The 12628-nt window shown below is 35.0% G+C and overlaps 1 protein-coding gene across 4 annotated transcripts in view; it reads right to left on the minus strand.

Annotated features, from left to right (window-relative positions):
- SHOC2 (SHOC2 leucine rich repeat scaffold protein) overlaps positions 1-12628 on the minus strand; it is a 145319-nt gene that overhangs the window by 46397 nt on the left and 86294 nt on the right. For all 4 annotated transcript variants that reach the window (XM_027851604.1, XM_027851602.1, XM_027851601.1 and 1 more), the window contains exon 3: positions 7747-7884. In XM_027851604.1, coding sequence (XP_027707405.1) covers positions 7747-7884 — 138 coding nt within the window. The remainder of the gene's footprint in view (positions 1-7746; positions 7885-12628) is intronic.

The raw sequence follows: 12628 nt of genomic DNA on the forward strand, positions 1-12628 counted from the left end.
ATACCATTAGTTCTTCTTACAGGTGGACTAAATCAATCAGAATTTCCTAGATGGAAGGAGGGGTTGTTGCCAGCCTGAACTCCTAATTTCTCGCCAATCATATTATCCCCAATGCTTGTAATGCTTCAGATTTTGTAACCAACCCTATTGTTTTCCCCATCTATGATGCTGCCTTCTAGTTTTAAATGCTCCTCCTTTTGGCTGTAAAAATGATCTATTTGCCCTCATTCAGGGTCTTTTGGCTTGCTGAGGAGCTAAAGACTCCTTTTATTGGTAACTACTAGCCTTACCAATAAATTGAATATGGTTGGAGCTCTGTGCCTCAGTTTATCTTAATTTCATTCACAAGTAGAGACTCCACCAGTATTAATGGAGGGAGGCTGGCCCCTGGGGCAGCCTCTTAGAATTACTCCCTTTCAGAATACTCAGGTAGAACTTTTCACCAAGGGATTTCTGAACAGAAGACTGTACCAGAGGCCTGACTTCCCAATCAGTTGTAGCTGCTGAACCAAGGTAAGGCACCCACACTGTTAAGAAAATTGGAACTTTGCCTTTCTGTTTTGTGAATTACTGGCAAAAAGATAACAAGGACAGGAAAAAGGGAAAAAAAAAAGGAAAGAAAAATCTCTGAGAGACTGACCCCTTGAAGCATTTTTTTTCCTTCAAGGAGGGTTCTTAGTTCAATCAAAGAGGCAATATAAGGTGCTTGCTATCGACACCCCTTTAGGGAAGTCATTACTGAACTCATAAGGAATTTTCCTCTTCAAGGTGGGGGCTTCTGGTCCAAGTCAGGGGGACAATAAGGGACATTGCCAATCAGGAAGGAGTTGGAAAAGCCTGGAAAGAGGAATTCTTCGCAGGCAGAAAATGGGATAACTAAAAATAGAGCTCAAAAAAATGAAGTTGAATGATACAGAAGTCTCTCTAGCCATCACCCAGGGAACACCCTTACCCAAACTGGCCTAAGATACATCAGAAAAGTACCAAATATGGTATGAAAAAGGACTTCTACTTGTGCACAACAATTTTTAAGCATTTCTGTGTCTGTCTTGTCATATCATCTATGTAAGTCAAACTAGCTTTCTCCTGGTGCCTTATCAGCCAAAGGAGAAAGAGTAAAAACTTCTTCTTGAAAAAGTCTCTCCCTACCTTCTGACTGTGACCAAGTTAGAAGGCAGACAAAACATACAGTTAAGAAGGAATCTTTGTTGCCTAGTCTGCAGAAATTTATAGTACTGGTGAATAATGAGACACTACATTTGTGACTGAAATATAAGTTCTCACTGTAAATTTCCAAACTCTGGTTTGAATGTCTTTTTAAATGCTGAAATGTTTTAGTAAGTTTTGAAGTATTCTCTATAAAATGTTTGGTTAGAGGTATTCTCTGTAGAACAGACTAGAACTGTGAAAGTTCCGGAAACAACACTTAGAACTTTTGTCACTCTATCCCCAGAAAGTGACAATTTTATTGTTTTAGTGGAAAGGGGAAGGCAATTTCATTAACTAGAGAAAAGGGAACTAAAGCTAGTTTGAAAGTAGCATCAGTGAAATTTCAAAGTTGAAAAAAAAAAAAACCAACAACAAACCCAAACAGGTTTGCACTTTGTAGTTTAAATGTATCTGGTGCTTAAGAACTTCCCATTACTAACTCCAGTTCACAAAATGAGAAAAGTTTGTGTAAATCAGGGAACAATTAAGAGCAAGTAAAATTTAATTCAGAAAACTGTTTTGGTATTATCATTCTTCTATGAGCGATAGAACAGAACTAATTGTTTAGGTAAACTAGATGCAAGGATACCAAAAGAAACTGGATAAGAACATGTGTTTGTAAGCTCTTAAGAACCCCAAGGCAACAGTATTGCAATCAACTGGGGTTGTGTTAAAAAAAATTTTTTTGTGTGCCAAATTACAAAGGAGAAACTCTGTGGAGTGAAGATGGATTCTATACATAGTCTGGGATATGACTGGGAAATGAAGACTGGAGGAACTGAGAAAGCAGAAGAGATGTTGGTTCAGCATATGAAAGGAGGGGGGCAGGTAGATGGTGCAGCAGATAGAGCACTGGCCCTGGAATCAGGAGAACCTGAGTTCATATCCAGCCTCAGACACTTGACACTCACTAGCTGTGTGACTCTGGGAGAGTCACTTACCCCACTGTCTAGCAAAAAACAAAAACAAACAGAATATGGAAGGAAGAAAGATCCAGTTTTGGAGGTTTTTAATAAAAGTCCACTGGAAGGATTTACAGAGAAGGGAAGATAAGAAGTTTAAGTAAGTAGGATTTGAAAGTAAATGGGGTTTGGAGTTTTTTAAAGAGAGGTCTGAGGAGGTTTTTGATCTCTTGGGAAAAGAAGAATATGGTTGTGGTGATTCTTTATGATATGGAAACTACAGTTTGTAAAATGTAGTTACCTGAAGATAGTATGCCAAAATTCTGCTCATGAAACACCATTAGAAGAGCATATTTTAGTTGTTGTGTGAGAAATATAAAATCCTCATGGATCCTAAAAGCAGGGTGGTGGGACTGCGAGGCTGTCACATAAAGTCCCTTGGGTTTAAAAAAAAAAACAAAACTATATTAAACAGTAGATATCTTTGGGAAATGTGAAGTCACTCTCTTTAAGTATTTGAATAGTGTTAGCTTGAGAAAATAAAAATTTATTTTTTATATGGGTGATTTAAAAAAGGAAATAATGAGAAAGTCATGGGGAGCTGAGAATGTCACCATGAATCTTTGAAAATGAGCTAATTGATAACAATGAACTCTAAATTTTGAAGTACTGCTAACTAATGGCCCTTGGGAAACTTGTTTGTTTTTTTGGGGTTTTTTTTTTTTTGAGATTTTAAATGTTACCATTAGTGATTAAAAAAAAACCATTTGATTTGGATAGAATTTTGACAGGATAACTGTGGTAAATTAGAACCTGATACTTGACATTAATATATAATCATGACTCTGAAAAACCTGAATCAAAACCTGGTCTCAGAAATTTTTTAGCTGTGTGACCTTAAGGCAAGTTACCTTACCTCTGTTTACTACCTCAGTTTCCAAGCATAGCACCCTCCTCCTAGCGTTCTTGTGAGGATAAAAATGATATAATGATTGTGAAATGCTTAACATAGTGCCTGGCACACAGTAAACACTATATAATGTCAACTGTTGTTATTACTACTATTTTTTTCCTTAATTGAATATTATTACCACAAACTGGGTAACTCTATATAAGGTTTTAAATGTGATTAGTAGAAAATGCTGAAGATGATAAAATGAATGACTTTCCACTTAAGATAATTTAGAAATGTATTTGACTAAATTTATGTAATCTGACTGGTATTAAGCTTTGTTTCATGGTACTGTGTATGTCATTATTGTTGTTTCTAAAGTTTCTTGTATTGTGAATTTTGGGAGACCACTGTATAAGAAATATTGTTAAGAAGTTAATATAATTGTATCATTAAAAAAATTTAACTCTTTCTTTCAATCTGGATAGTGGGAAATTATTAAGTTATTAGAAGCCACTGTTATAACATTAAAACCTATCAAGTATTTAATAGGATATATTTTAAAAGGGAAGAATTACTTTGTGGGAAAGCGAAAAACAAAAAAAAGAAATGACCTTACAAAATTTTCTTATTTGTAAACTTGCCAGGTTTCTTGGAACCATCGCTTGGGCAAAACTTATCAGCCCCATGAAATAACTTGCTAAATGTTGTGAAATTTTCAAGTGATGAATTCATATACTGAGAAACTGAGATCTCTTTCATTATTAACATTTCTTTGCCAAAGCAGTGAGGATTAAAAAATGTGTTTATAGTACAGAAGTGATTTGATGATTTATAATTATGAAAATTAATAAGTTATGTCCCACATAGTATATACTGAAGTTACATCTTGGGCCAATTTAGTTTCAACAGACTCCAGTCTTATTTATTTTTCCCTGAGGGATTAATATACAATCCCTTAAGAGAGAGATATCTGCTAGCCTGGAAGCATACTTTAGCCAGTGTTTTTCCAGGTTTTTGAGTGACCTATCATATATTCATTAGATATATGGAATTCCAGAATGTAATTATTTTCTTAATTCCTACTGATTTTATTACAACAAAATGAGTTTAAACTAGATTAGAAGAAGAAAAGGATGTTGAGTGAATTTATTTTGTGTAAAACCTGGTAAATGTTTTTTATTGCTAAAGAATGTTACAACATCATGAGAGAATAGTAGTTATTCCTTCCACATCACAGGGATTAAGGGCGTGGTATTTGGAAAATCCACGTAAAATTTTTTAGCCCTTCCTTCGTACCAGAGAAGTCTGAATTTTTTTCTTTCTCTTTTATGGGGTGTTGAGTTACTAAACTTTTTAAGATATCTCCACATTTCTAGCTTTTCTGTGTTGTCTGCTAGCTTCTGTGTTTTTTTCGCAAACTTTTTTTATTTTAACTTGAAAAAAGAAATTGTGTATATTTATGGCATTAAAAGATAAGATGTCTATATTATACATTACACACACACACACACACACACACACATGCTTAATGCATTTCTGAGTTTCTAAACATTTTCTGTGTTGTCTGCTAGCCTTTGTGTGTTGTCTATGACTTCTGCAAAACTCCCCCAAAATTACCATCTACAGCAATTTCTTATGCCAACCCATGATATATTGAAACTGTGATGGGGAAAGTCGAGATGTGGCAGGAATAATTATAATAACTATATCTAGCCCTAAGCTATGATTAGTGAAACTTCCTATTTGAGGTAAAAATCTCTTGGGACCATAATTTGATTTTGTTTTGAGTTTTGAATTCATGTATAAGTTCCTGAAGTATCATTAAGTTAGTAATACACCATTTAAGGGAAATGCCACAAGCTATTCAAAGGGAGTGTGATCTAAAAACTGCTAGAGGTAGATGTCTATGTCTGGGAAAAGCTAAGGGGATAACCTTGGCATAGCCAAAGGTAGGATCCTCTTGACTCAGTTTGCCCACTGTATTATTTCCCTTTTGAATAGGATTGTTTTCTACCTGATTAATCCTGAATCTGGATATTATACGCTGTGAATAATGTGGAACTTTGCTGTATGACTGGATATTCAAAATATCAACTACAACTTTCACCTGAAATCAAACAGAACTAAAGATGCTTTATCCTATTATACCAATGTTGAGTCATTCTGTACCTTAGGGATAGGCCTGGAAGATCACTCTGGACACTATTACAACCGTGTCCCCACTTCTTCCTTCCATAGCAAATCTCTCTAACAATGGCAGGTAAAGCTGTAATTTTTTAATAATGCTACAATACAGTGCAAGTATGAAAGCTCTTACTGTGTTCACTCTAAATTGGTAGTCAAATCCATAGCCTAAGCAGCTAAGTAACTGAGTTCTTGGGTTTACCACCCCCTCAATAGCAGTTATGATATGGGGATGACATCATCCTAAATGGGGACACACAAATTTTCTAATAAGACAAAGACGTAAAAGTTTTTTGGTTCTTGTTTTTTAATTAAATGGAGTAGTAAACTGAGAAAACAACAGGATCAGACTGTTTTCTCTAAGAACTAGAATATATAAATGTATGTAATTGGCTTCCAAATCTTTCTAATGAGATAATGTTTTTAAAACTGGATTAAGGATTCCACATATAAAACTGCACTGTGAAGAGGGTGAAATTATTTTCCTATTTGAAGTATCTATGTGATCATTTTAAAAGAAAGACAGTTATAAATGCTCCTCTTTTTATCTGTGAAAATGATCTGCCTGCCCTCATTCGGAGTCTTTCGGCTTGCTGAGAAGCGAAGGATCCCTTATATTGGTAACTGCTAGCCTTACCAATAAATTGAACATGCTCTGGGCTTTGTGCCTCAGTTTACCTTAATTTCAATCACAACAACCTCTTCCCTAAAATGTAGTTATTTTCAGACAGAACTCAAATTCTGATGTTCTCAGGAGAAACTTCATGTAGAGGCACACGCAAGAAAATAAAAAAAAGACTGTATTTAGAAAGAAGCCCCCCAAGTTTGAACCTCATCCATGTAGACTCAGAGCTGCAGTACTAAGAAACAGCTTACAGCTATTTAATGAGTTGTATATTATGAAATACAACAAAATAAAACATTTGAAAAAGAAAGAAATCGGCATGAGAGAATTGGTTAAAATATATAAAAATATTTGAGGTAGGAAAGGTTTCCACATATTAGATGTTTTTAAAGCATAGCAAGCCTTCAAAAATCTTATATATGCACATATCAGTACTTCAATTTTGCAATTTATGACATCTGTGATGTCGTAAATGTGGTTGATCCTGCTAACAGCACAGACTGCAACCTACCCATGCCTTTTTTTTAAAATGCAATTTTTATTCATGTAAGTCCTTTTTTCTTTTTTAAATTTGGTTAGGCAATGGGGTTAAGTGACTTGCCCAGGGTCACATAGCTAGTAACTGTTATGTGTCTGACGCCGGATTTGAACTCAGGTCCTCCTGAATCCAGGGCCAGTGCTCTATCTACTGCGCCACTTAGCTGCCCCCTATAAATCTTTTAAAGAAGATTTACTCAATAGCGTGGAAACCTTCCACTAAGTCCCTTTCTGTGGATACCACAGCAACAGTTGGCCTATTCATCTATATGACCCCCTCTTCTAATCATACATTTCCTAGGCGATATATCTTCTTTTGTGAATGTCATCATTAGTAGTATGACGTATCATATTTATACCTACTATGCATCTCAGCATTAACCTTTGGGTCACCTGGAATTTTGATTTTTTTATAGACTATAACTTTTCCTTATTTGCAGCCATTAGCATTTCAAAATACTTCTTTCTCCCTAAGATTTTTTATAGACATTTAATTAAATTAATTGAAGTCTTAAACTGTGTAATAAGATGGTTCAACTCATCAGCAGATTTAGCTTTTGGATTACTGTGTTTTTACAGATGCTCCTAATGAAGGAATTCATAAGAAATATTAGATTTTAAATCTGAGCCATTGATACAAAATCCAAATGCAAACAAAATAAAGTTATTCAAATAAAATTAGAAACACAGAACTTCTGAAATATTGTGTAGTAAAGTGATGAAAATATTAGTGTAAATTATTATTTTTTAAATAGCATTACATATCTTTATGCCATCTCTAACTCAAAAATGGTATAAATTTTTAAAAGCTATATATTTAGACTGCTCTCTCTCAAAGCATATATTTACATATTAATGCATATACAAAAATACCACTGATGAGCTCAATTCAATAACCAGAGCTTAGTTAAACATTTATAAACACATTTTGAATTTCCTTAAGAAGTCTGAATCTACTATGTTTTAAAATTAAATATCATTTATTTTATTCTTCCATCAGTCCTATGTTTATTTAAAATGGGAAGAGGCCACCCCATTTTTAAGCCTGTGCAAATTTCTGAATCAAAGAAAGTATCTTTATAATTTTACTTCCTTTTTGTACTTCTCATAGGTGGTCTTTGAAAAATAATACAAAAGGGTAATTTCTAGAAATGTTGGCAAATGAATTGTTTATCCTTCATTTTGTAATCCAACTGAGCAAAATTTCTAAAAATCTGCTTTCTCTTACCTAAAAGAAATTGTTAATTCAATTTTTAAAATATTATAATTTAGAAATAATGACATTCTAATCATTTAGATTTGTGTTGCTAAGAAGATAACGCTAACCCTTGAAATAAATTTCAGACCTGAATTGCAGATCTTTATATTTCCCAGTATTCTTTCAACACTCGTACCTATAGTTTCAGGAAGATCCAGGAGTTCATTGTGCTGCAAGTCAAGGTTGGTGATTTGAGTACAGGTTCCAATCTCCTTTGGAAGGTGCTCCAGCTGATTGTGAGCTACATCCAAGGTTATGAGGTTACATAATTCACCTATGAATTGATTAACAAATATTACATTAGTACTATTGCAACTACACAAAGATGAAGCTATCTGAATAATGCTGGTAAGTCAAGGAGTATTTCTTTTTAAAAAACAAAAATGGTTACTAAATACTTCTAAAAATTCTTAAGGCATATCAAGCATATCACTTTTATATTAAAAACAATGTTTTGTGGAACACAAAGTTACACTTAAGATTATAAGGAAACAAATTAATTCTAAGAAAAATACCCACACACACTTGCTACAACAAAGGTCAATGACATAGTGAAAATTTTATTTCAAAATGCTAACTGACAAAAGTTAAAATAACGCTTGCTATGTATGAGGATTTTGCTGTGTTTTAAACTAAAATATAAATAATTGGCCCAAACAAGATGCTTATTTTAACTTTACCAAACAATATTTTGTATTTTTTCCACAATTACTTTCAAAAAAAGACTTCCTCAAATGAAATACAGTACACTTTTTTAGTAATAAAAAAAATCAATGTGATTTATGGGTCACTTCACCATCTTTAAAAAATGTTATTTAATGTTTTCAAAGGAGCATACTTTCCAATGTTCTATAATTACACTAAGTGAGCCCTATAGTTCACAGAACTGCTAGTTTTGTAGAACTGAAGAGCAATCAATCTAAAAGGATAAGATATATTTTGTTTCCTTCCATTATTGTTCAGTTGTGGAAATGGCAAGATGTAACTTTTCATCACAGAATGTCAGATTACTGGAGTCATAGGGTATAGTGACTGTAAATGGTTTTCAGAATCATGTGTTCTAATTCCTTCATTTTATGTAAACTAAAGCCTTAAGATATAGCATGACTTGTACAGTTATATTGCAACATGGAGGTTTTAAATCCAGGTCTTCAGACAAGTCTAGCACTTTATCTATCATAACACACTATTTTATCTAACCAAAAAATCTTTTTCATTCTGCAGTAGCTGTTTTGGCAATCATTAACACATTTTTCATATCTTAACTAGCTGAGCTACTACTGAGTAAGATTCTGGTTCTGTCCCTCACATGTATGACCTTGGGCTTAACTGCTTGGACATGCAGTACCTTCTTGTGTAATATGAAAGGGTAGACAACATGTCCTTAAAGCCCACTTCAGTCTTGAATCTATGATCCTATGAGGAGCCTGATTCATCTTTTTCCATCATGTTTTCTACCCAACAATTAAATTCTGTCTCTGATTTGTTGTACTGAGTATGATCTTATTCCTTGTCCTTCTTGCTGGTGTAGTCTTCTTTAATGAGCAAGGTGATGTGACTGTGAGTAGAATAAAGAAATATGGAATAAAACCTAAATCACATGAAAATCCAGTTTTAGATCTAGGATGTTATGATTTTAAAACATGGATATGCAATAGAGTGGTAGAGCATTCTTTCACCAAATATTTAACGTTTTTCATGCGTTTAACATTGTACTAGTTATATATTAAGAAATTATAAGACATTAGATCCTGCCCTTCAGGACCTTTCAAAGTTATCTGGGCGGGTAAGATCAACATACAATTAATCCTCTAGGAGTTACTACTGTTTAATAGCCTGTTCCTATCAACAACAAAAATCAGGCAGTAGGCAACCAGGTGGTTATGCACTCTTGGTTCTGCTCCCTTGGTTCTGCCCCTTTTCTGGAAGGCCGTTCTCCCTACTTTCACCGAGGCACGTAGCTCCATCCAGCTAACTCTCGGCTCGAGCTCGACCTACCGAGAAAACTCCTCCCTCCCACTTTTGGACTGTTGTTCAGTGGATCTGTGAGTTTGGCAAAATAGAGCGCATCATACAAGCGTGGTTTAACTGTACAGTCCTAATGTGTACACTGAACTAAGCCTTTTCTTATTCCCCCAAATGCTTGTGTCTTCCCACCCAAACTACTATGTATATAGTTCTGTTTATTCGCTTTATATTTATGTGGTAATAAGTCAGTTAGCATTTATTAAGCACCTACTATGCGCCAGGCACTGCACTAAGCAATGGGAACACAAAGAAAAGCAAAAAGTCCCTACTCACAAGGAACTCACATTCTAATTGAGGGAAACAACATGCAAACAACTATGTATAAAAAAAAATATATACAGGACAAATTGGATATAATCTCAAAGGAAAGGCACTAAGATTAATGAGGACTAGGAAACAGTTATTGCAGAAGGTGAGACTTTAGCTGAAGCTTGAAGGAAGACGGGAAAGTCAGGAGGTAGAGATAAGAAAGGAGAGCTTTCCAGGAATGGAGAAAATCAAGTGAAAATGCTCCCAAGTCAGGGGATGAAGTATCATGTGCATGGAAGAGCAAGGGGACCAGAGTTACTGGACTGCAAAGTACTGGAAAGGTAGGAAGGGGTGACATGACAGTTATAAAGGGTTCTGAAAGCCAAAGGCTTTTAGATATGATCCTGGAAGTGAGAGGGAACTACCAGAATTTAATGAATTGAGGATTGGGGACAGAGGTATGGACATGATCAGAACTATGTTTTAGAAAGATCAATCTGACAGCTGAGTGGAGAATGCATTAGAGTGGGGAGAGACTTGAGGCAGGGAAACTAAATCAGTAGGTTATTGCAGTAGTCCGAGTATGAGGTGATGAGGGCCTGTCCCAGGGTGGCGGAAATGTCAGGAGAGAAAGGAGTATATGAGAGACATGCTGCAAAGGTAGAAACAAGACTTGACCTCCGACTGGATACATAGAGGGGAGAGTGAAGGAATTAAGGATGACACCTAGGTTGTGTGCCTAGGTTCTTGGGAGGATGGTGGTAACCTTAACAGTAAGAGGAGTTTTGAATATGTTGAGTTTAGATTTCTTTTTTTTTCTTTTTCTTTTTTGGGGGGGGCAATTGGGGTTAAGTGACTTGCCCAGGGTCACACAGCTAGTAAGTGTCAAGTGTTTGGTCTGAGGTCAGGTTTGAACTCAGGTCCTCCTGACTTCAGGGCCTATGCTCTATCCACTGCACCACCTAGCTTCCCTGAGTTTAGATTTCTGCAGAATATCTTTGTAATCCTCTGACTCCAAATCCAGTGTTCTTTTGCTACACCACATTGCCTCCCAAACTCAAAAGGAAACCAAAGGAAATGTCATCAAATATTCAGCATTTTGGCAACTAGCCTCCTATACCATTGGGTGATAAGATTCCCTCTGCTAGTCATGAATAAAGATGTGAAAATAGCTCTATCAGTAAAATTATCTGCTTGCAGGCGATTGCCTGTTATTAGTAGGAAAAGTAATTGTAAAACAACTGAAAGTCTACATATTCTAATGACCATGGGTTTCTACAGCAGTGATTCTTAACTTATTTCATACTTAGGACTTTTGTTATTATTTTGTGATGGGCATTGGTAACTCCCTCTACGAATGGACATCTATACTACCTACCTATAACTTAAAAGATAAGTCCTAGGGAGATGCTTGGGGCACTGAAAGGTTAAGTTATTTGCCCAGACTACTAAGTGTCAGAGGTGACACTTGAACCCAGATCTTCCTGACTCCAAGTCTACTACTTTCTTCACTGCATCATGGCATTTCTCCAAGAATATTGTGTTTTTGTTTTTGTTTTTTAAGTTATGATGAATTAAAGGTTATTTTGTTCTGAGAATTTCACATGTCACCTGGGTATTATGTAACTCTACTCCTAGGGCTTTTTGCTTGAGAAATAATCGGTGTAGCTATTTCACTGTGAAGACACTGATATTTAAAGTTATTTCTGCCAGAATAACTAAAATATATTTTCACCAACAGTAGTTTATTAGCAGCAAATGATTTACTAGGCAACAGCTGTATTATACAGCAGTACTACCTGTCCTTTCAAAAAGTTGGAAATAGATCATGTGCCCAGTGATTGGGGAATGGCTTAATTAATAGCCAATAGTCAATAAATACTAATTATCTATTATGCAGCAGGGTATTCCACACAGGGGTGTGACAGTTTATGGAGTCAAAACAAAGCAGAACAGCTGATAGGAAATGAAGAGTTAATTAGGAAATTCTGAGTCCTCTATAAAGGCAGGCTTCGGGGGGAAGTTTATTGCTCGGCCCTCCAATCAGAGAGAAGAGACAACCTAGGGTATTGAGGAGGTGTTGAGTATCAAACCTGAATCAATCTCCATGGTTGTGAGATTGTAGGTGATGAGCTTATCCTGAGGAGAAGCATGATGTTTGTAGAGTCAATATCAAGCAAGTGTTATATGACTGTTTTACATAGCACTGTAACAGACTATTATATAGAATGTATAACAATTAACTGTGCTTTAATTAACTATATTAAATATAAAAAATTCAAATAAATATCGGACTTGTGAGGTGATGTAGAGAGAACAAACCAGAAAAGAACATACACAATTATAACTATGTAAAACAATTTTAGCCATCAACAACAGTTCAAAAACAGAACATTCACAGTAATTTATAAAGTGCACATCTTGTCCTGCTAATAAGTGAGAAACTATATATAAAGTATATTCTACACACTTTTATCCTGTTTTATATAATTGTTATTGGTATATTCTAGAAGACTTATATGATGTATCTAAAGAAAATTTAGCAATTTTTAAAAAGGAAAAGATGTGGCCAAAAAAATGAAGGATTCAATCTTTTCTCCAATCTCCACTCTTTTTTAAAAATTTTTATGTTTTATTTTTTCCAATTACACATAAAAATAATTTTAACATTCTTTTTTAAAATTTTGAGTTCCAAATCCCTGCCCCCCTAGAGAAGACAGGCAATTTGGTAGCAATTATAT

The sequence above is a fragment of the Vombatus ursinus genome, unplaced genomic scaffold (assembly GCF_900497805.2).
Source record: "Vombatus ursinus unplaced genomic scaffold, bare-nosed wombat genome assembly UNPS02009205.1, whole genome shotgun sequence".
NCBI lineage: Eukaryota > Metazoa > Chordata > Mammalia > Diprotodontia > Vombatidae > Vombatus > Vombatus ursinus.